General features: G+C 45.3%; 1 protein-coding gene and 1 long non-coding RNA gene across 2 annotated transcripts; one reads left to right on the forward strand and one right to left on the reverse strand.

Annotated features, from left to right (window-relative positions):
* Positions 1 to 204: 204 nt before the first annotated feature.
* Positions 205 to 6,680, reverse strand: LOC106148569. Its single transcript, XR_001234141.1, has 3 exons — positions 6,353 to 6,680; positions 855 to 1,291; positions 205 to 603 (listed from the first exon to the last, which is right to left on the reverse strand). It is a non-coding gene; the product is annotated as an uncharacterized LOC106148569 (long non-coding RNA).
* A 15,270-nt stretch (positions 6,681 to 21,950) lies between these two features.
* Positions 21,951 to 22,984, forward strand: LOC102004444 (beta-defensin 1-like). The gene is made up of 2 exons (XM_005373833.2): positions 21,951 to 22,102; positions 22,816 to 22,984. Exons 1-2 carry the CDS (start codon positions 22,045 to 22,047, stop codon positions 22,959 to 22,961), a joined length of 204 nt encoding a protein of 67 aa, XP_005373890.1. The 5' UTR covers positions 21,951 to 22,044; the 3' UTR covers positions 22,962 to 22,984.
* Positions 22,985 to 26,524: the final 3,540 nt, after the last annotated feature.

The following is a 26,524-nucleotide window of genomic DNA, read 5'->3' on the forward strand; positions in this document are numbered from 1 at the left end:
GCGATGAGAGCAGGTACACAGAAGTCTCTCGATGGCAGGAGTGTGACGTGGGCGTGTGGGCGACGCGCTTTGTTATCTCGAGTTTGAATCACGTTCATTCAAACAAGACGTTGTAAGAGCACTGGAAGGTCATTGTGAATGTGGAAACAGTACACGCCACACTGGAATACCCTGTCCAGAGTAATTCACTGAACAAAATACGCACAGACGCATACAAGTTCGCGTTTACTCACGGCGACTCACTGCAATTCAGCCGGCATGGATTCTCACCACCCATGCGGAAAGTGATCCTTCATGCAGCCTCAATGGCCCCAGACTCCGGGAGCTCAGCTGCCTCTCCAGCCAGAGCTGCCCCCGCCCGCGGTCCACTTGGAGTCCCTGCATGCGGATTAACAGTACAGAAAGGGAAGGGACTTGTCCCACCTCGTCTCCAGAGGTGATTTGTTCCCACCCGGTCCTACCGCCGTGCACTGCTCTGCGGGAGGTGCGCTGGGAGCGCTGTGGGAAGCTTCAAGCCCAGCTCCACCTCCTCATACCGGCCTGCGCCGGAGCAGGGACCTCTCGGTGTCTCTCCCACCTGGATCTGATGCTGTCTCTCAAGCTCTACAGCAATAAACAAGCGAGAAAGTGAAAAATGAGAAAGCCCTTGTAACACCTCTTGGAGGACCTTAGGCCATCCATATGCATTAGCCATGATGCTGGACTAGCTCAATATTCTAAAACTCCTCCTATGAAATTGCCAAACCCTTCTCCTGGAGAGAACCTAGATAATCATGATCACGTATCCCTCAGGCATGGAGACTAAGACCCCTGGATTTAGGAGGCCCAGCCATGGCCCTCAGCCACTCCCTTACCCTGGGAAGGAGCAAGCGCTCATCACACTCGCAAGGCCATAAGTCAGCCTCTAAGCCCGGGTGGTCCTGGGGGAGGCTGGATGCCACACAGGCATGCAGCTCCTGGGCTGACTTGGGAGCGATGCCAAGCGTGTCTTAGATCATCTGTGGTTACTGTCTGTGCCTGCTGGAGGCTGTCACGGGAGCTCCCACAGAGGAGTGGCCCGCCCCATAGACAGGCCTGTGAGGGCTGGGTGGGCTCTGCGGTCCCCGCTGGGGTGTTGGGAGGATACAGAGACCACCATGGCAGCTGGGCCCAAGTGATGCAGCACTCAGACTAGGTCTGTGCAGCAGGCGGGTGCAGGATCCTAGTGCGGACCTCCAGGAGGGCAGGCGTGCTCTCAAGGCACACCCGGCATCACCAAGTGAGTCAGCTCCTTATCACCAGAGCAGCACACCTGAGAAGATGAAGTAAAGGTTTATTTTAACTCAAGCTTTTGGAGTTTCAGTCCACCATCAGGTGGCCCTGTTCCTTTGGGAAGGCCCCCAGGGACCTAGGACTACCATCCCCCAACAGCACCCCCTGGGGTCTAAGCCTTGACTGCTTAGGTTTTGAAGACCCAAAGTACAGCACCCACTCCCTAGCGCTAACTGAATGCTTTCTCTGCCCCAGCTTCTGTGCTCAGGACTCACAGTGCTTGTCTGACCATGTATGGAGTGGCATGAATATGCCCATCACAGACAGGAGACAGCTGAGGTTCAGAGAGGTGAAGTCACTTCCCCAGAGACACACAGCTTCTGAATGAGGAAGCTCTGCTCCAGTCTGTCCAGAAGTCAGAAGAGATCCTCCGTGTGCCTATTTAGGTTCTAGGAGCTTATGATATCATCACAAGGCAGTGGAGGACCCAGCTGGGTTCCCAGTCTCACCCTCTTTCCCTTATGCTACATTCTACCCCAGGATTTGCAGGACTTGAGAGGTTCACAGAGTGTCACTTGCAGCTCTCCCTCCATGAATAAGTAGTGACTGTGAGACTCATGGAGGTCACAGCCACGTTGGTAGAAGACCACAAGCTGTGCATTGCTGTTTGTCTTACACATGATCTGCAGCTTTTAGAGGCAAGGCAGTAGAAGGTTAAGCCTGCTCAGGACGACACAGCTGATGATTGGCACACAGGGATTGAAATGAGCAGTTTCTTTTCCTCCTTCTGGTGGAAATGTGTGAAAGGACTTTGGGGTTTCTGCCCAGCCTCAAGTCTTCCTAGATTTCTAAGGAAGAAAGAGCTGTTGGCATTCCGAGGCTAAAGCCCTTCAGAAATCATCTCTGGGTACCTAAGAGTCAGCTGAAGACCACGAGATGTGGACTTCTGCCCTATCTTGCAAGAAAGGAGGTGGACAGGCAGCTGAGGATGGAGCGGGAGACCACCTGTATCACAGCCTGGGTTCGGGGAGCTGACGCCGAGTGATTTTAAGTTTAAAGCTCTCCACATTCACCAAGCAGGCTTCTCCTCTGTCATTTGAACTTTCAAAAAGGGGTTTGAGACTGTTGTACACGTTTGTCTGCCTGAAAACTGAAAGGGGCAGGCGGCACAAACCCTCCGACTCAGGCCTGCTACAAAGCCTTTGAGCGGCCGTCTTGGGCCTCCTTAGGCATAAGTCTCTGCCCTGTAAGGCAGCAGCAGAGAGGGAGCAAGGTCGGGAGAATTACCACAGCAGGCAGGCAGGCCTGTGGTGAGGCTGTGCGGTGTGGAAGAGGAAGAGAAGGAAGCCGCAGGTGGCAGCTGGGCAGGCCCTGTGGAGCGGCCTCCATAGAGCGGGTCCCAAGCGGGGAGAGGCCAGCATCAGGAGCTGCAGAGAGGACTGAGAACTCAGGCCGGCAGACGCAAGGAAGCGGCCCATAGAGGACAAACCAAGCGAGCGCTCAGCTTCAGAGTCAGGAATCGCCCGTGCTCTGAAAGCAAGACAAAGACGCAGGGCCAAGGTCCAGCGGCCCTGGCGAGACAAGCCCTGTGCAGGCAGCAGGTGGTGCTGGCTTGAGGTTCCCAAGCCCTCCCTTAGCACCCCCCTGGGCATGCTGTGTGCTCAGCTGACCACCTCACTGATGCCTGAAACTCCCACAAGCTCTTCACTGTCCTCGTGGTTAGCCAAAACTCTCTGACGCGACCTCCAGGGCCAGACCAAGAAAGCGCTGGATAAACTCCTCAGCTGGAGCTGATCACTTGTTAAGCGCCATCCAGCACAAAGTGTTCTAATTATTTGTGAGCTCCACGCTATCTTCTATTTCCCAGAGTTTTTATTTTCTATTTCCTATGCCTATAACATTTTCCTGTTTGCCCTTTAACTACATCATCCCATTTGCTTTGGCTATAATTTCTCTGGGAAGCTGATGCTGAGGCCCCATGGGCAGGCCAGGTGCCCTCCTGCACTCCCTTAGCAGCTGGGACCTTGAGCAGCACCTCCCACCCTGCCCTTGACTGTCTACCCCGGCCTCCTGTCCTCGGGAGACTCCTGGCCTACCCGGAGCTGCATCGAGTGCACCAGTCCTTCTTAATCACTTAACTCCATGTCTACCTTACACTTGTGGAAAGAAGGAAGGAAGGAGGGAGGAGGGGAAGCAGGAAGAAGGAAGGAAGGAAGCATGGATGTTACGAGCCAGCCCAGTGGCTGGCATCCGAGGATGGCCAACCCAGCCCCACCGCAGTGCAGGGAGGACAGAAGGGACCTGTCTTTCCTGCCCGGTTCCAACCGGCCCAGCCCTGGGATGAGGGTGCGGGAGGAGGGAAGCAGTGGCTGCCAGGCGGGGCAGAGGGGCAGCACAGGGAAGCGAGTCATGGCTGACTCTCAGACGCGTCAGAGGTGGTGGCGTGTGGACCTGAGGGAAATTGTTTAAGCTGGAGAAATCCTGGGAGCAGCAGGTTTTGTTTGTTTGTGCAGGTCTGCAGGATATGATGTTTCCATTGTGTGTGTGGAGTTGGTGCATATACACGGCACATTTCAATTCATTTATCCACTCTCCCTCTATTCCCCCCTCTGCTTCTTAGTACATGTGTGTAGTACGTGCATGGTCGCACTCCTTGTGGGGAGTTGGTACCCGCACAGACCACATCCCAATTCCTTTTTCACCCTCTCCACCAGTCCCTTCATCCTCTCCATTTTTAACATGTTTTTGCAGTACTAATGTCGCCATTCCTCGTGTGAAGTTGGGACACGTGCATAACACATCCCAACCCATTCATTCCTCACCCCGCCTCCTTCCCCTCCCTCCGTCCTCTACCCGCTTCCCCTTTGAGAACAACCTGTCTTCCTACTTCCTGTTACACATCTTATTTTGTCCTTTATTTTTCACTCTGGGTTTCTCACATAAGAGAAACTGTGATATTTATGCCTGTGTGTCTGATTTATTTCATTTAACATTGTGTTCTCAACCTGCATCCAATTTTCTGTTAATGACTCAAGCTTTTCTTTCTTTATGGCAGAGTAGTACTCCATTGTGTGTAACAAGCCTCTTCTAAAATTTAGCTATCGCAAATTGTGCTGCTATAAACATGGGTTTGTGTGTATCACTGTGATATGGTGTCTTTTATTCTTTCAGGAAAATACCTAAAAAGAGAAGTATGGGGTCAAGTGGAATTTCTAGTTTGATTTTTTGAAGAGTCTCCATAGTGCTTTCTGTAGTGGCTATTGTAGTTTACATTCCCACCAACAGTGTGGAAGGCTCCTTTTCCCCTGCAACCTTGCCAGCATTTGTCAGTATTAGATTTCTTGGTGATGTGGAGTGAGATTAAATTTCAGTGTTGTTTTAATTTGCTTTTCTCTAGTGGCCAGTAATGCTGAGCATTTCTTTATGCCTTTATTTGCGTTTGTACTTCTTCTGTGACGTGCCTATTTTTTGATTGTGTCTTTTACTTTGGGGGCATCTAATTTTCTGAGTTCTTTACATATTCTAGATATTAGTCCTCTATCTGAAGACAGCTGGCAAAATATTTCTCCCATTCTGTAAATTTTTCCTTTCACTCTGTTGGTTGTGAGAAGACCATTAATTTGATATGATCCCACTTGTTGATTCTCAGTAGGATTCCCTATGCAGTTTGAGTGCTGTTCAGAAAGTCCTTGCCTATGCCTATGCCTTTAAGAGTTTTACCCTATTTCATCTTCTAGCAGTTTAAGTGTTCCTGTCTTAACATTTATATCTTTGGTCCATTTTGATGTTAGTTTAGCACATGGTGAGACATATGGGTCTAGATTCAATCTTCTGCATGTGGATAGCCGGTTTTCCTAACACCATCTACTAAAGAGACTATCTTTGCTCCAGTGTGTTTTTGGCCCCTTTGCCCAAGACCAAGTAGTTGAATGGACTTGCACATGCCTGCATCCTCTGTCCCTGTTCCATCAATCCACCCATCTGTGTTCGTGCTAATGTCATGCTGTTTTTATCCCCATAGCCTTGCAATATAACTTCAGATTCAGGGCTGTGATGCTTCCCATGTTGCTCTTGTCACCCATGATTGCTTTTGCTATTCTGGGCCTCTTCTGGTTCCGTACAAGTTTTTGTATCATGAAGTATCTCTATCCATCTTCCTGGGAGAAGGAAGTATCTGGTTCCTCTCACAAGATGCATGTGCCATCCCTCCAGGTGAGGAAAACACCTTCAATTTAGCATGACTGGACCAAAAAGTACAAGGGCAACCAGGAAAACAGGCAAATTAGCCCCGTGAGGCAGAACTGGGCTTGGTGCTTTCCCAGAAGAGGGACGCCAGTGAATGAGCCAGCACAGGGCTTCTTGGAATCCACCTTTGTCCATCCAGCCAGTAGCAAAGCCTGGTGACTCACAGGACAGAATGTTCGGGTGTGATGCTCCATGGTGGGTGTGGCACACGTCACAGGTGAGCACAAACAAAGGAACTAGAAAAACTTCACATTTCACTGCTGCTGTCATTGTGTTGTTCCTGAGACAAGCCTGAATGTACCCAGATTCTTGCAGCCAGTGTCCGGGAAGCTTTGTGTCTCCAGCCAAACTAATGTCCTGACCCTTAAGGAATCAACTGCCTCTAGCCCTGTGGTTCTTAATCCCTTCTTGGCAGCTTTCAAAATCACTAAAATGCCAACGTCCCCCTGTAGGGATCTGAAGGGATGGTGTGGGCCTTTAGCTATTGTTATTGGGATAGCTGAGTGCAGCTGTTGTGTAACTGGTGCTGAGCCCATCACCTGAAGTAGAGTCATGCCTCCTCCCGAGCGCCTCTGCTGTGGGCTGCGGCATTCTGCTGCTGTCACCCCTAGGAAGCACATGACATCCCCTCTGCAGCCACTGACAGAGGACAGTGACAGCCCTCCCTCTTTCTTCCTGTTCCCAAACTCCTTAGCACTCCTGCCCTAGACCACTCCAGTATACATAGAATGCTTATGGCGATTTCTCTGCATTTATTCAGAGGAGAACAAAGTCTAGGGAATGTATGATTTCCCTAGAAGAGGAAACGCTCTTTGCCGAATTCCTCTACAAAGCCGTTTTCCCCAGTGGGTCTTACCTGCTCCAACCTCTGTCTCTTTCCCCCAGCGCCTTCCTCTGTCTTTTGCTGACTTGTTCACTCCTCTTCTACCAACACGGAGGTTGCTCCTCATCATCCCAGCATGGCACTCAATTGCATGGGCTGGAGCAGCCTCCAAGAGCAGCAGGGGGACACTATGAGTGTCCAGGACACCTCGCTGCAGAGAACATCAGACCCAGGGGACTGGGCCCTCCCAGGCACTTTGTGGAGAGGCAGAGGCCTTCATCAGGTGTGCTCAGCAGCATGAGCACATCTGCTGACTCCTTAATCCATAACCTGTGAGAGGAATATCTGCTCCGCTCCCCAAGACAGGTGTTTGATGGTAAACCTTGTCCAGTCTTACCCCACAGGGAGAGAGGAAATATTTCTCTGATTACTAAGATGTTCCTCACTTCCCTGTGTGTTACAAACTCATTGTTAATAAAGCACCACCTGTTTCTCTCCTGTCCCACTTCAGCTCTGCTGGGATAATTACGGCCCATTGTCATCTTCTCTTTGTATCTGAGGAGGTGTTGAAGCTGGATTCTTCCAATTAGGATACAATTAAATGATTGTGTTGTCCTTAGGAAATGAGAAGATGTAAGCAGAGCAAGTCTGAACCTCCAAACCAGAGCGAATCACATGTTTTCCTCTTGGAAGAGTTTGTCTCCACAGCAGAGAGGAAGCCCCACAGCATTGCGTGTCTGTGCTTGTGTGAGAAATAGGTAAAACTTCAAAGTAGAAGTAGAGGGATGCAGATTTCCAGTCCCAAAACTTTCCACCTCCAGAATAGCATATTCTGATGTCATTTGATACAAGCTGAAATACATATTTGGCTCATTGATGCATGAACTGTCCTAAAGGACACACAACCTGATTTGAAGATGTCTAGTGCTGAGCTTAAGCAAGTACTCATGAGTAAGTCTTCAATGGTGCGATATTATCCCATATACTCAGAGATCTGAACTTTAGAAAGAGGAAAAACTGGATTTTAATTTTAATTTTATAACCAAATTATCTTAGTCCATTTTGCACTGCTATAAAATAATACACAGACTGGGTAGCTTATAAGGAGCAGAAAAGTATTTGAGTCATCCTTCTGGAAGCTGGGAACCCTAGATCCAGGGGTCTGTATTGCACCAATGTCTTCTTATTGCACCATTCCGTGGTGGAAGAATAAACAGAAGGTAAGAGAAAGAAAGTGAGAGGTGGTAGAACTCATCCCCTTACTAGGAGCCCACTCCCACAGTCATACCTCATGAGAGAAGACTTCTCTGACCTACAGTCTCCCAACATTGCTGCACTGGGGTTCAAGTGTCCAACACACAGACTCTGGGGGCACTTTCAGACCATAACATAAATGAACCACAAAAGATAAGAAAACAGTTAACAAAATAACAAAATAACAGTAAAAAGAGGTAATAAAATAATCCTTTCCTATTATATAGACTATAAATGGGTTAAATTTTCCAAGCAAAAGATAGAAAGTGGCTGAGGAAATAAAGATGCAAGGTTCAATTTTATGTTGCCTGTGAGAGATTAAAAAGGCTGAAAGTGGAGGGAAGGAAAAAGATATTCCATGCAAATGATAACCCAAAGAGAGTGGAAGTGGCTGTCCTCATATGGATTTTAAGTAAATACAAGAAGCATAGAAGGTACCTGTGCAATGATAGAGGGGGTCAATTCCTCAAGAGAATGTAACAATTGTAAATGTATAAAGCAAATGTTAACAAAACTGAAAGGAGAGACATAGCATTTCTACAATTTTGGGATAACTCAATGCTCCACTCTTTACATTGGATAGATCATTCAGATCAAAAACCAATAAAAAACAACCATGAACAACTGCTTAAACAAAGTAGACCTAACAGACATATGTAGAACAACTCATTTAACAACAGAAGCTACACTTTCTTCTTAATACCTTAACGTAGACTACGTATGAGATCCCAAAAATGTCTTAACAAATGTAATATTTAAATCATATTATTTATGTTGTCCCAACTGTATGATATGAAACCGGAAATCATAGCAGAAATAAAATAGGAAACTTCATAAATCCGTGGAAATTAATCAGTACATCCTGGAATAACCAATAGGTCAAAGAAGAAGTCAAAAAATATCTTGAGACAAATGAAAATGGAAGCAACATATCAAAACTTACAGGATAGGGCAAAAGAAATACTAAGAAAGAAGTGTTCAATATTAAGGAACAAATCTCAAATAAGCACCCTAACTTTAAACTTAAGAAACTAGAAAAAGAAAATTAAACTAAGACCAAAATCAACAGAAAAAAAATAATGAAGTATAAACCAGAAATAGAGGAAAAAGAGTCTACAGAAATGATAAGAAAGGTCAACAAAAATCGAATTTTTTTTGAAAAGATAAACAAAATTGAGAAAAGTTTCACTGGACTCACTGAGGGGAAAAATGGAAGATTCAAATAAATAAAAGCAGAGGGCTGGGGATTTAGCTCAGCGGCAAAGCGCCTGCTTGGCAAGCGCAAGGTCGTGGGTTCGGTTCCCGGTACCGGAGAAAAACCAAAACAAAACAAAAAAAGCTAATAAAAAACAAATAAATAAAAGCAGAAATGAGAGAGGAGACGTTACCATCAATGCCTCCAAAACACAAAGCATCATGTGAAGCAAATATGAATAATTATAGATCAAAAAAGTGGATAACCGAGAAAAAATGGATAAATTCGTAGAACCACACCATGTGCCCAAACTGGATGGTAAAGAAACAGAAGTCTGAACATACCAGTAGGAACATTTACTGAGTGATAAAATATTATCTCCCAACAAAGAAAAACCCAAGAACAGATAGTTTCCTAGGTAAATTCTATCAAACATTTACAGAATTACAGTCAATCTTTCTCAAATTCTTCCACAAAAGGAAAAAAGTTTTATGCTTCCAAACTCACTTAAGAGATCAATATTACCCTGCAACCAAAGTCAGATAAAAACAACAGAAGAAAAGAAAATTATAGATCAGAATAGAATCTCTGATGAACATGCATGCTCAACTCCTCATTAAAATATAAGCACATGAATCCAACAGCACACAGAACCAACCAACCACCATGATCAAGAGGTATTTATTTATTTGTGGGATGTAACAATAGTTCGACATATATAAATCAATAAATGCAGTATTTCACACGAACAGAATGAAATATAAAATATACCATATGTACTCCATATGGTATACAGATTCAATACAATCTCCACAAAATTCCGTAAAATTTTCACAGAAATAAGAAAAAAACCCTCAAATTTGTATGAAATCAAACCAAATCCCAAATAGCTAAAGCAATGAAAGAAGAATAAAGCTGAAGATATTGCACTATCAATACTGAACACTTTAAAAGGCTATCGTAATGAAAACAGGGTACTGGCATGAAAAAAGACCCATAGATCAACATAAAAGAGTAGAAAGAGTAAAAAAGTAGAATTCCCAGAAATAAACCCACACATTTGTGTCTACTGATCTCCACAAAATAGGGAAAAGGGAAGGTCTTTAATAAATTCCATTAGGAAAATCACATATCCACATGGTTCATAAGGAAACTCAACACTCATCTTTCATTATACATAAATAATCAGCACAAAACAAATACTTAAAGGTCAGACCTGAAAACACAAATTCCAAAAACTGGGGAAGAGCTCCTTGGTGTTGGTTTTAGCATTGATTCTTTTGCTATGAACCAAAGGCGCAAGAAGCAAAAGGAAAAATAAATGAGTCAGTCTGCACAGGAAATAATCACTAAAATGAAAGAAATCTTACAGAATGACTGAAACATTTGCAAACCACAAATCTGATAAAATATGTAAGCAATTCACACAACTCAATAGCAAAGCAAAGCAAAATTTAAAAATATAGGCAAAGGGCATTTTTCCAAAGAAGATATACCAATGTCCAACAGGTATATAAAAAAAGATGTGCAACATTACAAGTTATTAAAGAAATATAAATCAAAACCACAGGGAGAATAATTTTTTATCCTTTTTAATTGTTTGCTCAAACTTACATTCTTACATCTGGCAATTTGAGAAACGTTGTTGAAGATAACAATATATAATACAACAACCATTGTTAATTTCCTATCGTCTTGTTTTGAAATTGTGCAAGATTTTTACTGTTTTTGTGTTGTTTTGTTTTTGTCTTTGTTGTTGTCAGTTTGTTGTTTTTTTTCTTTAAAATAAAAAAATAAATAAAATACAACACAGTGAGTCTGTGTGTATCTCTTTACTATGATGTTTTCAACTGCTTTGGGGAAATACCTATAGAGAGAATAGCTGGGTTGTTTATAGCAGTACAGTTCATAATGGCTAAATATTGCAAGAGGACTATATGCTCATCAACAGATGAATTTATTAAGAAGATGTGGAGTACTACTCTGCCATAAAGAAGGACTAACATGAGTGATTTGTAGAAAAATGGATGCCAATTGAGAACATAATGTTGGATAAAATAAACCAGACACACAAGCTTAAATATTGTGTGGTTTTGCATCTATGAAAAACTTGAAATATAAATAAAGAATGAAAATTCAATATATATTTCATAGGAAATGGGAAGATAGATCTTTTGCAAAAAGGAAAGAGATCATGGGAAGTGAGGAGGGCAGAGGGAGAGAAAGAAGACAAAGACAGAGTGAAGATACATTGCATGCACACTAACTCCCCATGACGAATGTAATCATTACACACTGCAAACATGACTAATGAAAAATAAAAATTGAAAAAGACTCCTAAAAACACAATGAGCTATCCTTTCACTCCTGTCTGCATGGTGTGTGTGTGTGTGTGTGTGTGTGTGTGTGTGTGTGTAAGGATTTGGAGAGAAAGAAAGCACGGTGTTCTGTTGGAGGAAATGTTTGTTGCTGTAGCCACTATGGAAAACAGCGTGGTGATTCTCCCAAAATTAACAACAGAATTACCATATAATCTAGCAAGCTTTCCGTGTATTCACCGAAGGAACTGAAACCAGTATGTCGCAGTGTTACCCCCACTTCTGCACTCACTGTAGCATTAGTGATGAAAGCCAAACACAAGAGCCACTTCAATGTCCTACCCTGACCTTGGGGGAAACACTTCAGTTGTGTGTCTCCTCATCCTCTCCCAAAGTCAGCGGGCAGCACCTGCAGAGGCAGAGGAGGAAGACCATCCTTGACTGGCACCAGAGGGAGGATCGAGAGCTGCACACACTGGGACTAGTCAGGAAGAGGCTGTTGATGTGGAGACATTCAGAGAAGAAGGCAGTGTTCAGATGACAGCAGATAGAACAGGGTAAGAGATAAAAGACACAAAAGCACAGAGTCAAAGAGAAAATATAGACAAAGAGAACATGAAAACAAGAGAGGGCGCTAGGCCCAATAAATGGAAAGAGGAGAAAGAAATAGAGGGGAAAAAAAAAAACCACAAGGGGGTATTCATAGGAAAGGGAGAAATCTCAAGGTAAACAAATGTGGAAAAATAAACATCTGTGCATACTCAATGGTTTGCATTTCTTTGCTGGACAAATGTGCGTGCTCCGTGGAGGTCCACAGGCTGAGGTCTGGAGCACCCCTCTGTGTCAGCAGGGATAAGGCCCACATCAACAGGATCAGGACAGGGAGGCTGAGTAGAACCCCTGGGGTCAGGGCACTGAGCACGTCAGCTCGTGACAGTGAGCACCACTGTCTTGCAAAAGGACCAGCTAGAAGAAGCACTCTGGATCAGTACATCTTTCTGAAGCAAGAAAGCCAGGTTTTCATGCAAAATCTCTAGCCATTTCAAAGTTAAAAATAAATATCAAAATACTGTTTCACCCAGGAGTGTCCAGTTAATGATTCATGTTTAGGTACAGGAATCAGCTTGACACAACTCAGGGAATTAGGGGGACTCCGGAAACCAATCCCACAGAAGGGAAGCCTGCATCTGCCATCCCAGGCCCCTGACTTCCTTGGTGAAGGTGTGGTGTTTATAACAATGTGAGATTCACAGACCTGTGGTCTCCAAATATCAGCCTCTGGGAGATTAAAACCCAGCTGCTAGCAAGTTATTCTTCTTAAATATGCTCTGTGAGAACATCTAGATGTTTCATTGAAACTAGATGTTTCAAGGGTCACAGGTTGTTGTCTGGTAGACAATGAGTAGCTTTGTGTGTGGGAGGAATTGGGTGCAGGTGTTCCTAGAGCATAAAAACACAGACTTGCCTTAGGCCAGAGTTACTAAACCGCACCTGTCTTGGGAAATGCTTATAACAAAACACAAATGTTCCCTCAACACAAATTTTAAATTGTGGCAAGTTACATACATAGACATGTGTGTATCACAAGAATATCACATAGACTGTATTTTTCAAGAGCTAATAACTCACAGCACGCAAAGAATAAAGACCCTAATGCAGGCATGTGAATTAAAAGGAAAATGTATGTAATGTGACTGGGGGTGGGTGGGTGAACAGGAAGGGAGAAGATGAAAGAAAAGGAAGGAAAAGGGGAAGAGAAATCAAGGATCCATAGAGACGGTGTCAGAAAGTACGTAACATTGGGAGAAGGGACAGTGAGGACTTGCAGGAGCTGGGAACCGGAAAGGTTTTCTGGAGTGGGGAAGAGATCAGACAGGTGGTTCTTTCTGAGCTAGCATGAGCTGTGTGACGCTGAGTGTGTTTGCGTGGGGGCACTGGTGAGCGCGTGTGAGTGCATTTATTTACATGTGTGCTTGTGCTGTCTCCAAGCGGAAATGACTGTGTGTTTTCCAATAAAGGCAGTAGAGGGACCAGGGGCCTTCTGGATGTGAGGTGGGAGAGGAAAGAAGATGTGTGTGCAGTCCATGAAAGGAATGCGCATCCCGCCCAGGCTCTGAACTGGACGTCCTGAGTCCCTGCAGCACTACGGCAGCAGGGTTTCACACAGGGCATATTGAGCCCAAACTGGCCAATGTCTTGGAACTAAGGCAAAAGCAGAAAGACCATCTTTTTTCCATTTTAAGGAAGACCTCAAAGTTAAATTCAGCATCATTTAGTGGCTGGTGAGAGAGAATGACGGATCGGGATCCTGCATTTCATGCAAGGGCTTGTAATTTATGTAAGGAGGCAAAAGATTTTTAGTAAACATTAGTGTTATCATTTAGAAATGTGGACCCTATCATGAAGTCATCGTATTTCTCTGAAGCATCCAGAAATCTAGATGTGTATGCAAAATCATTGGTCCTTTAGCTGTCAGCAATTAATATCAAAATTGTGTTGATTTGCTATATTTTACCCATAAGTTTCCAATCAATCACTCTGGTTTAGATGCAGGAATCAGATTGACTCCCTTTAGGAACTGTAAAGACTCAGACCTGTAGTTACACCAGAATTCCATGATTTCCATCCCCTTTCTAGGAAAATGAGGAAATGGAAGCCCCAGACTACTTCAACAGCTAGTCTAAATTCACATGGCAAATTCGTCAAGAAACTGAGGCTGGAAGATAGGCCTCCAAATTTCTCACATTGATGTATGTACGACACTCATTGTATAAATTACCCACTGCTGCATAGCAAATTAGACCAGCATTGAGTAGCAGAAAACAATAAACTTAGGTTACCTCATGCATTCTATGGATTGTGGGTACCAGGAATGGCCTGGCTGGGGTCTTCTGCAGTGAAGCTGCAGTCAAGTCTTGACCAGAGCTGTAATTCCACTGATTATAAAACTAACATTTTATTGAAATTAAGTCTTGGCCATTTGTTTATGTATTTTTGTGGTTGCTTTTTGCACCCTATCTGCAGAATTGAGTAGCTGCAACGGAAGTCACATGCCCAGAGAAACCTAAAACTATTTACTGTGCATCTCTTTTTAGAAGAGGTTTGCTGGTTACTAACAGGTACAGTCATAAAACCCTTTGGGGCACGTGGAAGAGAGGACTGAGATAAAGATGTCACCGTCCTTTTCCAATTGCATTCCTCCTGGTGCTCCAGCACTGCAAGTGCCATGGAGTATACTTCTTAAACTCAGTCAGCTATGAATTCGCACAACAGGATCAGCCCTCTGGGTCATGTGGACTCAGTTCCCCAAATCCTGTCTCAGTCACCCTCCTTCACATATGGTCATTCACCTTCATGGAAACCACATCCCCACAACTTTTAGTGAAAAGATGGACACACAACATTATTATAATTATAATGATCTCTAGTGATGGATTGCCTATTTAGCATAATAACCTGTGAGCCAGATCAGCCTCGGTCCCAGATTTGAACAAGAAGAAGTTATTTTAGTTCTCTTGGCCTCGGTTTCCTTATTCTTAAAATACTGATTGTAATACTAGCTTTATGCCTTTCATTGTCGGGAAAGTGCATTAAGCTTCAAATACACGGGCAGGTATGGGAAGAGCGCCGCAGATGCCGACCATCGTGCAGAGGGCGTCTCATGGTTCCTCGCTGCCCATCGAGGCAGAGCCAGCAGGTTCATTTCAGTCATCGGTTCTGACGAAATGACAGTGGCCGAAGTCATTAAGAACCATCTCTCAAGCCCCGCCTCCTGCCCTTGGACATATCATTTCCCCTACCCTAGTTCCCTGGCCATTGCTGTACCCACCTCGTGAGTCTTTTATAAGAGCCAAGCATACCTTACAACTCTTACCCAAGCGTGCAGCCGGGAGGCTACGCAAACAGGCAGCAAGCGCTGCTGTGAGGGGAGTTTTCACTGAGCTGATGTGAAACGCACTCAGAGGATCTGATCAGAGTGTAGCAGGGTAAACAGAAAGATGTCACTGTGCACTTCCCTCTACTTGGCAGCGCACCATTGCTGGCAGATTGGCAGGAAAACGTCCTTAGGGCGGCGGTATGGGAATTGGTAATGAACCGCTCTTGCTCTTGATTTAACCCCGGGAGTCGGGAGAGTCGTCTCCTGGCCCAGCGGAGTGTGATAGTGGAGACTGTGGGAAAGGCGTGTAGCACATGCATCACTGCCACGGCTTCAAGTTCCCGAACTTGTCTGACCTGCTAAACGGTGGCATATCTCGGGCCTCATCTCTCTCCAGATCAGGGCTCCCGCCACTTTAGTTCTGTGAATGGGACCACCTCTACCCTGCCGCCGTAGACTTCGGAGCCTACTTCTTCTCTCTGTCTTAATTCCTTTTTCCCTGACCAATCATTGCCAACTTTTCACTTCATCTTCCAGACAGCTGTACCTCTCAAACCATTTGTTTTCATTCTGCTGGCATTGGGAATGTACAGCCTTTCCCTCTCCTCTCTAGTGCCTTACTCTTCTGGAATCATTTATTCTTTACCATAATCACTCTGAGGGCCCTAGTAGGAAAATATTTCCTATAATTCAGAGTGAAGACAGAAGCTTGAGTATTTACTTTCATATTCACATAGGGAAATAAATGAGAAAAAGATACCATGCATAAAAACTGGTAAATATTCACGCTAGCATGTGGTGTTCACTATGGAACTTGGAAGAAGTTTCCAGCTGTGATGCAACTGATGCCTGGCATAAGTGCAGAGCAGGAAAGTACCACCCTGACCAGGGCGATGGACATCATGAGGACTTGGTACTTGGGCTGGGCTCTGAAGATTGTGCAAACCATTGTGTAAGAATAATTGACTGGGTTCAGTGAGCGATTGCATTTGAGCAATTAGGAAAAGAGAAGAGTGGAAAAGAATCTAATTTTCAGCCTCTGTGACTGAGCAATTTGGAAAGTGGTGGTGATATTTATAAAAAGTGGAAAGATTTGATTACAAACTGAGATGACTATGACATACTGGATGTTATCAAGCAGGCAGAAGTCATACTGATGCTCAAGTAGTCATAATTGTCATCCAGGAAAACTGGGAGGCAGTGATCCAGGCTAGAGATAAAGACAGAAACCGCTGCGTGGAGGCAGAGTGAAGGACTGCGTGAAACCAGAAGAGGGGCATGAGCAAGATTTTCACATTGAACTTAGAGTGTGATGCACGCTACTTCCTCTAAGCGCTTGCCTTGTCTGTGAAAGGCAGGAGGTACTATAGACTTTATTGATCTACATTTCAAAGCAAACATGTGCATGTGAATTGTTTAACAGGGTCTGGCATAGAAAATAGGGTGAGGAGGAAGAAGAAAAAAAAGAGAAGGGATAAAAGCTTTATCATTATCATTTTAATGATAATGTTAGAATCTTGAAGTTGATCTCTTTGGGAACTTCAGGCACAGAAGGAAAAGTTTATGCTAAATCACAAACAATAATCAGAAGTATGAGAGAAAATAGAATGTATACATCTTTCATGTTATTTTACGAAGTCAATGTCTATGGCTTTTCTACCACTTGACTTGGAAATAGAGAAAGACACAAAACCCAAAGGCTAAATGTTACTGATTTTTGTATCTTCTACAGGACTGGTTCCTAGGGTCCTAACACACAGCAGCTGTTCAGAACTTTATGTGAATGTGGACTTGAAGCAGAGAAATAGCTTTCAAGAATGTAAGTGTGCTTACAAGTCACACGATGCCGAAAGATGAGTCAGGTGACCAACATCAGAGGGCTTGGGTTAGAGATGTAAGAGTGACTACTGAGTCTGTGGGGGGGGAGTTTGATGGATTTGACACAGATGCCAGGAAGCAGTGAGTTTCGGGGCAACGGGTGGAAGGAAAGGAGGAATACGCATGAGTACAGAGCACCACGCGTGAGCAGAAACCACCGTCTGAGAAACTTGATAATGAAAGGAGAGTGAGGCAGTGGTTGGAGAAGAGGAAAAGGAGTCCAGGATGGGTTATTTCTAAGTAAAGAACTGAGATCACTGTGGAGCAACTGAAGGTGCCAACAGCAGGGAGCTGGAGAGGAACAGTGGCGCATGGTTTAAAGACGTGGGTTCCAAGGTTCAAAGATGAGTCTTGTGAAGGAGAATTTCTCTAAAATGAGAATGAAAGAAGCAAGGAACCATGAAAATGCACACGCTTGAGGAGGCTCTGAAACATGGAGACCTGACTGGGCTAGGGTTGGTGCCTGTGCCCTTCTATTTCCATCAGAACACCTAGTGAGAGGTGGTCACCGCTGCACGGGTGCTCACTGACAGCCAGGGAGCCCGTGCAGCCAGAGCAGGGCTCCCCGCTTCCCAGTCCCAGGTGGGTGTGCATCTTCGTGCTGGTGTGCATTTCAGTGGCCTCGGGGAGATGTGTACTTCAGACTCACCCAGGGGGGTCTGGTTCCTTCCACTGCAGCACGAGGTGCAGTACGGGGCCCGCTGGCCGTGGGGTGGAGTGCCGGACATGGGGCCTCCGAGCCGGCAGCTACCCTCTGCGCCCTTGCCGTTATGTTGCTGCTAGCAAATGCTGTGTTGTGGCAGCTGTTGTGTGCCTGCGTTTATTTCCAGGACCCTTTCTGGCTCCTCTCTCCCCTTGGTGGTGCCTACTTGTCTTTTAATCTTGACCACACACTCAGGTCAACAGAGGCCAAATAGAAAACACGGATCGTCAGAGCCCTGGATGTTTCTTCATCTCTTCTTAACTTATGCTCTTTAAACTAACCATTCTCTTAGTTTAAAAAAAATCATCAAAAAAATAATAATAACCTGCTCTGATTCATCCAAAAAAATAATAATAACCTGCTCTGATTCAGGAAATACTTTTTTGTTTTCCTGTCTGGAGGTAACTTGTGTCCACCCAGGCTCCAGCCTCAGCCTGAACATGATGCGAACACTGACTGTGTGAACTGAAGCCTGCCGTTCGTGACCGGTGCCCTCCCGCCCCCTCTGCACACAGTGGGCTCTGTCTGAGGACTCCCCGTGGAGGCAGCAGTCCTCAGACCCTCTCTCCTGGAGCCCTGAGGGGTCCCCCTGCACCATGCAATTCTCCCCAGTATCCCTTGTTCGAGCAGGGAAACCTAGGGGCCCTGAACCCATGATCTGATGGTGCCCAAGAGGCGCTCTCTGTGGAGAGTTGATGCAGCGTGCGGACCTGGAACCACGGGGCCAGTGTGTCCCCTCTTCCCAAAGCTAAGCGGTGTCTGCGTGTTTGCTGGTGTGCGAGTGGGAGCCAGAGGGAAGCCCTTCAGCAGAGTTGGTGCGGGGTAGAGCACCCAGTGCAGAACAGTAGACTGGCTACAGCAAGGTGGGACCTGGTAGGTCTGGGGAACACTGCACAGGAGAGCAGAAAGGAAGTTAAGCGCCATCTCCACAAATGCATCACTTTGCGCTTGAGAAGAGAGGACAGGAAACAGTAGCGTAGGAGGGCTGACCAAAGCTGAGCCTCGGGGCCTCTCAGTGTGAGATCACAGAGAAGCTCTGCCCTGCGGTTCTCTCCTCTGTTGTTGAACCAAGAGCTTAGCAATCCCTGGGCCCAGAGCCGTTTCCCTTTAGATTATGCTGAGCTGCTCTGAGAGGCCCAGGGAGGCAGAGTGGCTGGGCACCACGGGTGTCCCGGGACGTCAGTAGCCTGTCCCGCAGCGCTCAAGACCTTCAGATACCGATGGGCATTTGCAGGTAGATTGCATAAATGTCCTTAGATCACAATGATTCTTTTTTAAAGTAAGCACTAGGCTCATCAGGTTAATTTTATTCATGTCTTTCTCAGGACTTCTCTTCAGTGTTTATTTAAGAAATAGTTGGTGGGGCCAGAACATTAGGTGATTTAAGTGTTAGGCCTAGCTTTCATGAATTCTTGTCCCCCACTTGTCTACCAAGTCAAATGCAAACTTGTCTGAAATATTTCCTACCAGCCTTGGGCAGGCCAGACAACCCACTGCACACTAAACTGGTGATGTGCGTCCCCGCCTCTGTGGTCCTGCTTCTGGACAGCGTGCTTGTCTCTCCATGAGCTGCTGCACCAGATCTGACACATCTTGAATCCGGTGACTCACGGGGAGACAGAAGTCCTTGTGTTCAGCCCTTGTGCCTTCTTTCCACACCCTCTCCTTGCCTTCCTATTGCCCTCTCTCTCTCTCTCTCTCTCTCTCTCCCTCTCTCTCTCTCTCTCTCTCTCTCTCTTTCTCTCTCAGCCCCTTCTCAGAAGATGAAGCATAATATCAAATACAGTGTTCAAAATTCAGCAAGATTTACAGAAAGCCAAAGGGCCCTCAGTGTGTGTTCCTGCCTGTTAGATGCAAAAATCCCAAGAAAATGTGCTGCCGTAGGTGAGAGATTGTATTAGTCCACACCATATGGTTTGGTGGAGACGGACTACTCAGTTACCTGGTGCAGTAAATCTATGCTTTCCCTGGCCCACTTGCTGTGTGGCTGTAAAAATTGGAGGTTAGGACAAGACAGCATCTTCTAAACCCTCAGCCATGGCTCAGGCATCCCCAGGAGATATGCATCCACTGGACTGCAGGAGGCACAGAGCATGGAGCAAGTGCCAACAACAGCTTCCAAGTGCCCGGCGTAAAGCAAGTTTCATCCCCAAAGAACCTCTTATGAAGAGTGGTGCTGCCCTAGAAATGCCTCTCATGAAGAGCACATTTAAACCAAAGATTCACTGCTGCAGTCTTTTTGTTTTCCCACATGGAAGACTGAGTCATCTGCAGCGCTAGAGCAGACAGTGACGCTGGACCTGCACCTTGCGCTGGGAGCTGGTTTTACATCTGCACCACACCCAGCCCCACCCACGTCTCCCTCATACTCTGTAGAATGCGGTAGGACTGCAAAGGCAAAGCCACGCTGCCCTCCTCCACCGAAAACTATTTCTCTTTGTCTTTAATTCTGAACCTAGGATACATTTTAAGGTATATTTTTTAATAGATAAAAGTATCTACAGCTCCAAAGTCCTCTTAAATATGAGGAGCTAAGTCCCTGCAGGGTTCTTCGGCGTGACTCATCCCTTTGGCACAATGCAGTGACACTAGGCTTGAACCCTTACTGTGACACTTTGTTGGCATCTACCCTATGTGTTCTTGTTTCTCAGGTTTTTCTGTCTTTTTTTTTTTTTTGTCTGAGCATTGAACCTAGGGTTTCCTGCATCCTAGGCAGGCATTCTACCACCAAGCTACACCTCCATTTCCCGCTGCCCACCTGTCTGAACCCACCTGGGGCTTCTGGAGAAAAGAAACCAAGACTCCCTGGGTTCTTATCTCACCCCATCCATCCCCCGCCCACACTGAGCCCTGGGCTGGTTCCCAACCTGTAAGAGGTGTTCACTTTGCTTACTGAAGCCACTAGGTGCCCCGGGGTCCCTGAACACACACCCCTAGAAGTAACACACCCAGAACCTCAGTGGATCCGCTACAACTGCATTGACACGGTGCAATAGCCAGGCAGCATCATGGTGCCCTAAGTCCCAATTAAGTAGTTGATCAACAAATAGAACCCACTGATCAGATTCCTTAACATTTAAGCCTAGTAGTTGCAGAAAAGTGATTTATGCTTGAAACATTGAATTTCACCTGAACCCCGCACTTCCCTGAAAGCTCATGAGTCGAGAGCACTTCTGCGAGGGCTGGCATTGCCCTCCAAAGCCCCTCTGTGGCATAGACAGTGTCCTCCATGAGCAGGGGATGCCAGAGCAGGAAGTGTGTCATCACAGGGAAGCAAAATAAAAGAACATCTTCATTCTAAAGTTTGGAGCCAGGCATGTCATACACCTCTGTAGTCCCAGCACTCGGGAGGCTGAGGCAGGAGGATCGTTTTGAGTTCAAGACCAGCCTGAGCTACAAAGTGAGATCAAGGCCAGCCTGAACTGTATAGCGAGACCCTATCTTAAAAAGACAAAAAACCCCAAACAAACAAACAAAAAAACACACTTAAGTTTGGGTAGCTTTCAGACAGTCATGAAATATAAGATGTACAGTATTTCACTCTAGCTTTGGTATCTTGCCTCAGGCCAAGGACCTCAGAGCAAGAGCTGTTCCACAGACATTCCTGGATTAACGAGGCCGAGGGCGCAGTTATACTCCTGCAACTCTAGTTAAATGAGACTGTCGCTAAATGAGGACTTGTACGTAGCATGTACATGACAATATTAAGAGCCAAGAAATGGCCAAAGCAGAATCCAATTTGATGACTGCTTTTCTTGCAGAATTCTTACACACAGTATTGCAGTGTACAACAGGACACAAACGACAGCTCTGTGCAGTACGATCAGCAAAAATTACAGGACTGTATAAACACATACACTGTACCAGAAAGACACAGAGGCTGTATAAACAAGATGTGCAGAACTGTACAGAAAAAAAAGAAAAGTTGGGTCATGCATCCGAACAGTGCGCCTCAGTCAGAAGCTCAACAGCCATTAATGGATAGGTGGTTAAATGAGGGATGTCTGTAGCCACCGTCCCTTCGTTCCTAACTAGTCAATAGCTAGTTCTGGTCTGTCGTTCTGAATACAGCTAGTTCCTGACTGACTCGGGATCGAGGAGGATCTCAGGTGCTCCCTGACTTCTAGGAGGAGGCAGAAAGGTTAAAGGTATGAGAGTGCAGACAAGCCAGCCCCGCGCCTTACGACCTGGCACTGTTTCTACAAGAAGACGGGTCTCACCCACAGCACCTCCATGTACACCCACAGCCAGACCTGAGCCACACGTGCACAAGCGTCTGGCGCCCAGAGGACACAGAAGAGCCACGCACTGGGGCGTGCAGCCAGCTCCGGGGTGAGTGGGCGTGCCCGCTGCCGAGTGAGACACCGGTGTGACAGAGCAGGAAGCTGCGTGTTGTCATCGCCGTGATATTGCAGGAATCGCAGCCCTGGCCCAGCTCTTTATAAGGCTGTTCCAGCGTGCCATTTGGTCCAATCTCAGCCTGACGCCAAGCTGCCAGCCATGAGGATCCATTACCTCCTGTTTGCTGTGCTCTTCTTGTTCTTGATGCCAGTTCCAGGTAAGAGGGCTGGAAATGAGAGATGGACAGAGCGAGGATCTATCACCCAGTCAGTCCCTGTCCGTTCTCCAGGGAGCTGTAGATGAAGTCGATGTGATGTCCAAGAACTGGTTCCAAGGGCTCGTCCATGTCTGGCTCAGGTCCAGCTGGGGATGCAGATGGGGCTGGTGTAGGCGCCTAGAACTGGGCACCACATAATTTATTTTTCTTCCTGACAAGAATTATCAGGAACCTTAAAGCTGTTCTTCATTGTCTTTTTGGTTCTGTTCTAAATAATTCACAAATGCTGACTCTTCACTCACCTTTTCATAGGACAACGGTTAAGGAGACTTGAAAAAAGTGGGGAAATTTTAACTCTTACAGGAAACATTGATTTATCTTGGAAATTTTACTAAGTTTAGTGAGTGGTAGAGGCAGCACAGCAGGACCACTCAGGAGACTCCAGGACCATTGTGGCCAGGGGTCCCTTGTGTTCCTGCCGAAGGTTGCGGAGGTAACGCCACTTCCCATGTCATGGGTGGCCTGACAGCTGAGCTGCAGTGACTGAGACACTGTGTATTAGTTGCTTACCCAAATCTCTTGATTTTTACCAAAAAGGCAAAAATAGATAAAAACCATAAAAGACACCAACAGATGACTTATTTGAGGAATTCCAAAGCCCATGTACTGTTTCCAGAATGTTCTCATGTGTTATCTTTTTTTTTTCATTGCAGGTGAAGGAGGGATCATAAATACAATACAAAGATATTTTTGCAGAGTGAGAGGCGGGCGATGTGCTGCCCTTACCTGCCTTCCACGGGAGACACAGATAGGCCGCTGCTCTGTTAAGGGCCGGAAATGCTGCCGAACAAGGAAATAAAAGATGCAGAAATATGGTGAACATGTACAGTGTGGAGTTGCCTTCTTCAAGTGTATAAAGATAGAAGTGAATTAAATATTTTTCTAAAAAATTAAAAGCTTGATTAAAAAAAATCCTGGCTCTTGTGGTGGTTGTTACAGAATAGTCCCCGCTGACGACTCACTCCCCTTTCATTCAAATGAAGCAGAACCCCTCGGGGAATCTGCAGAGGTCCCCCAGCTTACTTCCCATGGGTGATCAGGATCTACCTCGCTTTTGTAACTTCCACCCCAGCCTCCTCTCTCCTGAGGCACTCCTTTGCTTTCCCGTCACTGTGCTTTGCACTTTCCAGTCCTCTTCTGAGGATTTCAACTCTTCAAATCCCCAAATTTCAATGCACACCGCAGGGCCCTCCAAATGCTCTGAAGCTTCCCTCCTCGGAGAAATGGGAGCCTGACTCCGCCTCGTTCCCGCTGCTTCTCCTGCATGTCTGCTTGTTGGTCTCGCAGCTCCCTCTTCTCAGTGCTCCCACTTTGTCTCTGATGTTTAATCTAACCCCCCCCCCCGTGCTGTCTCCGGGTCTCCCTCCTCCTTGGAAACAGCTGGTTTCCCAGGGCAGGTAGTCTCTCTTTGGTTGGGCCCCAGGGCTCTGACTTGAGTCCTCCATCTCCAGATCTTGCTTTCTTTCTGCACATCGCTGATCTCCACATCTGGCTGCAAGGTGTTTATGAGCACGGACCTCGTCTCGTCATTTCTGGACTGCTCAGCAAAGTGCCCCGAGCATGAAAGCTTTTCCAGGGCCGTTTGGTGACTAGAGGAGCAGCCATACCTTTTGTATATACAGCTGTTCAACTGTTCAGTGGAGTGAGGGCCTGTGCTCTCTGACTCCAGCCTCAGGACAATCGGTCACAGATAAGGCAGTACAAGTGAGCTCTCAGGAAGAGGAGAGCAAAGAACCTCCAAATAAAAGCCTGGACCTCATCGCCCATCAGAAAAGATTCACTGCCTTGGGAACTGCCTTCCATGGTGCTTAGATGGGAGATGGGAAACGGTCGCTTTCAGACATGGGCACAGCACAAGGCTGACAGCAGAAAGGAGGAAAGCACCCGGCAAGGCTTGTGACCGCCCCACCCGGCGAGGCTTGTGACCGCCCCAGCCTGCGGCAGGGCAGGTACCAGGCCACTGCACAGGGAGCAGGACTCACACAACCAGCAAAGCTGCAGAGGGGAAAAGACGGAGACCAAAACAGCACAAGATCCCAGTTTCCAGGCAGATTCCTGGGGCAGGGGCAGCGCTGGGAGGAGACAGAGTTGTTGAGTGTTGCAGGGCTCGGGAGACTTCACTCTTGGGCTCAGTACTAAGCTTAGCATACTTGGGATAAAACTTCATAAGGCTGGAGGGAAACAGAACCACCCAAAAGAGGACAGATGCCCATTGTGGCCACCCACAGGGGCCTGGAAAAGTGTGCATCCCCGCAGCAAACAGAGACCTCCGAGTCTTCTGCGAGAAACCACCTTAGCAGTGCTGCTATTTAGGTCTGTAGGAAACTCTAACAAGGTTTTGCGTCTTTCTTAAAAGCACCAAAAGGACCTGTACAAAACTTAAACGTGAGCCAGACAAAGGCCTGCCTTTCTTTAAGGGCAAAATCCATAGCTCACCAATTTAGGCATTCTAGGGTATTGAATGCAATCGAAACCTATTAACATGTGAAGACACAAGGAAGGTGGGCTACAACCAGGAGGAAAGTCATTTAATAAAACACCTAGGGAGGGCAGAGGTGCTAGAGTTAGCCAAAAGAGATACACGGGAGTGATTATCAATTTTATAAACATGTCCAAGGCTGAAAGGAAACCTATTCATAATGAGAAAAGAGATCAAAGATATAAATAATCAAGTGAAAGTTCTGGATATGAAAAATAAAATATGAAAAACATAGGCTGAATTGGATTCAGGGTGATGACATTAAAGAAGACAGGAGCTGCAAACCTACATCTATCTTAGTACCAAAAAAGAGCAAATAAAGCAAAGAGAGACCAAAAAAGACTAAAATAAATTATAGTGACAAACCTCATGCAGTCTCACATATGTGTATGTGTGAGAAGAAAGTTTTGGGAGGGGGAAACAGCCAAGGAAATAATGGTGTATTGCACTCCAAATTTGGAAAAGATTTAGGATCTAAAAGTAATCCAACAAAATAAGCATAAAACCACAGAAAGCATATCATAATTGAACTATTTTACATCAAAAATGAAAAGAAATATGTTCAAAGAAGAGTGAGAAAAGAAACATTACACAGAGAAGAATGGAAGGAGAAATTGAGCAAGCTCTTCAGAATCTATAAAAGCCAGATGAATCCACCTGGAATTCCACACCAGCAAAAGTGTACCTCAGAAATAAAGGCAACAACATTTTCTGGCAATAACAACAAGGAAAAGTTAAAGGAATTCCTCACCAGAAAACCTGCACTTTAACACTCAGGAAATCAGAAAAGTATTTGTGAGAAACTGACTCCATAGGACAGAAAGGAGCACATTGTTCACATTCCAGCAGCTCTGGAAAGGCAGACAAATGGCCAGTTCTGCATATAGTGAGACCTAAATGCAGGTGTCTGTAAAACCTTCACACTGTATGTAAACTATGGGGACAAAGGTACATTAAAGATGAAAAGATGGAAATATATATATGTGTATACCATGTATATATAAGAGAAAACAGAATTGGCTGTATTGGCTATTTGACTATAAATCAAAATAGACTTTAAAATAAAAAATATTTGCAGAAATAGTAGGGGATATTTTTCCTAATGAAAAATTCTTAAGACACCAAGAACACAAATAAATACTAAATTTGCATGAATCGATTAGCAGAACTTCAAAATTCTTAAAAAAAAACTGTGGAAATGAGAGAATGGACAAATTAACAATTACAATCCTATATGTCAGTACTTTTCCACTGTAATGAACAGAATGACCAGACAAACTACCAGCTAAACTAAGGAAGACTTGAACAACAGCATCATTCAATGTGACCTTCTGAAATTTATAGACTACTCCACCCAGTAACAGTGGAATGCATTAAAGTGTCACTCAGTACAGTCTTTACTGAGTTAGAAAACAAGGGTCAAAAAACCCAAAACAATTTAAAATCATACAAAATATGCTAGTTAGTCACAGTGGAATTTACAAAATACTGATGAAAAGACACCCTGAAAAAATTCCCAATTATTTAGAAAGTAATCAGCTTGTTTTTTATTGTTTCCTAAGAAATCTCAAGGGAAGCTAGAAAATATGTTGAAGTTATTGAAAAGGAAAACAGTATCACCAAATTTACAGAAATACAGCTAAAACAGTGCTTAAGGGAAATTTTATAGCAACAAATATTTCTAAAGTACAAAGTAGAAAAGCTTACAAATTGACACTCTTAAGTTTAACCACCAGAAACTAAAAAAAAAAAGTTAAACTCAAAGTTAATAGAAAAGACAGCATTTGTATTTAAAAATAAATACAAAGGCACCCAATAGAATTTTTAAAAATAAAAGCTAATTTTGATAGGATCAATTAAAATGTAACTGTCCCTGTGTTCAT

Source organism: Chinchilla lanigera, unplaced genomic scaffold, assembly GCF_000276665.1.
Source record: "Chinchilla lanigera isolate Chin_1 unplaced genomic scaffold, ChiLan1.0 scaffold00002, whole genome shotgun sequence".
NCBI classification, from domain to species: Eukaryota; Metazoa; Chordata; class Mammalia; order Rodentia; family Chinchillidae; genus Chinchilla; species Chinchilla lanigera.

Bases quoted from the DNA above. Each gene is read 5' to 3' on its own strand.
- LOC102004444 (XM_005373833.2), top strand. From the start codon at position 22,045: ATGAGGATCCATTACCTCCTGTTTGCTGTGCTCTTCTTGTTCTTGATG. The intron at 22,103-22,815 runs GTAAGAGGGCTG...TTTTCATTGCAG, and splicing joins GTTCTTGATGCCAGTTCCAG to GTGAAGGAGGGATCATAAAT.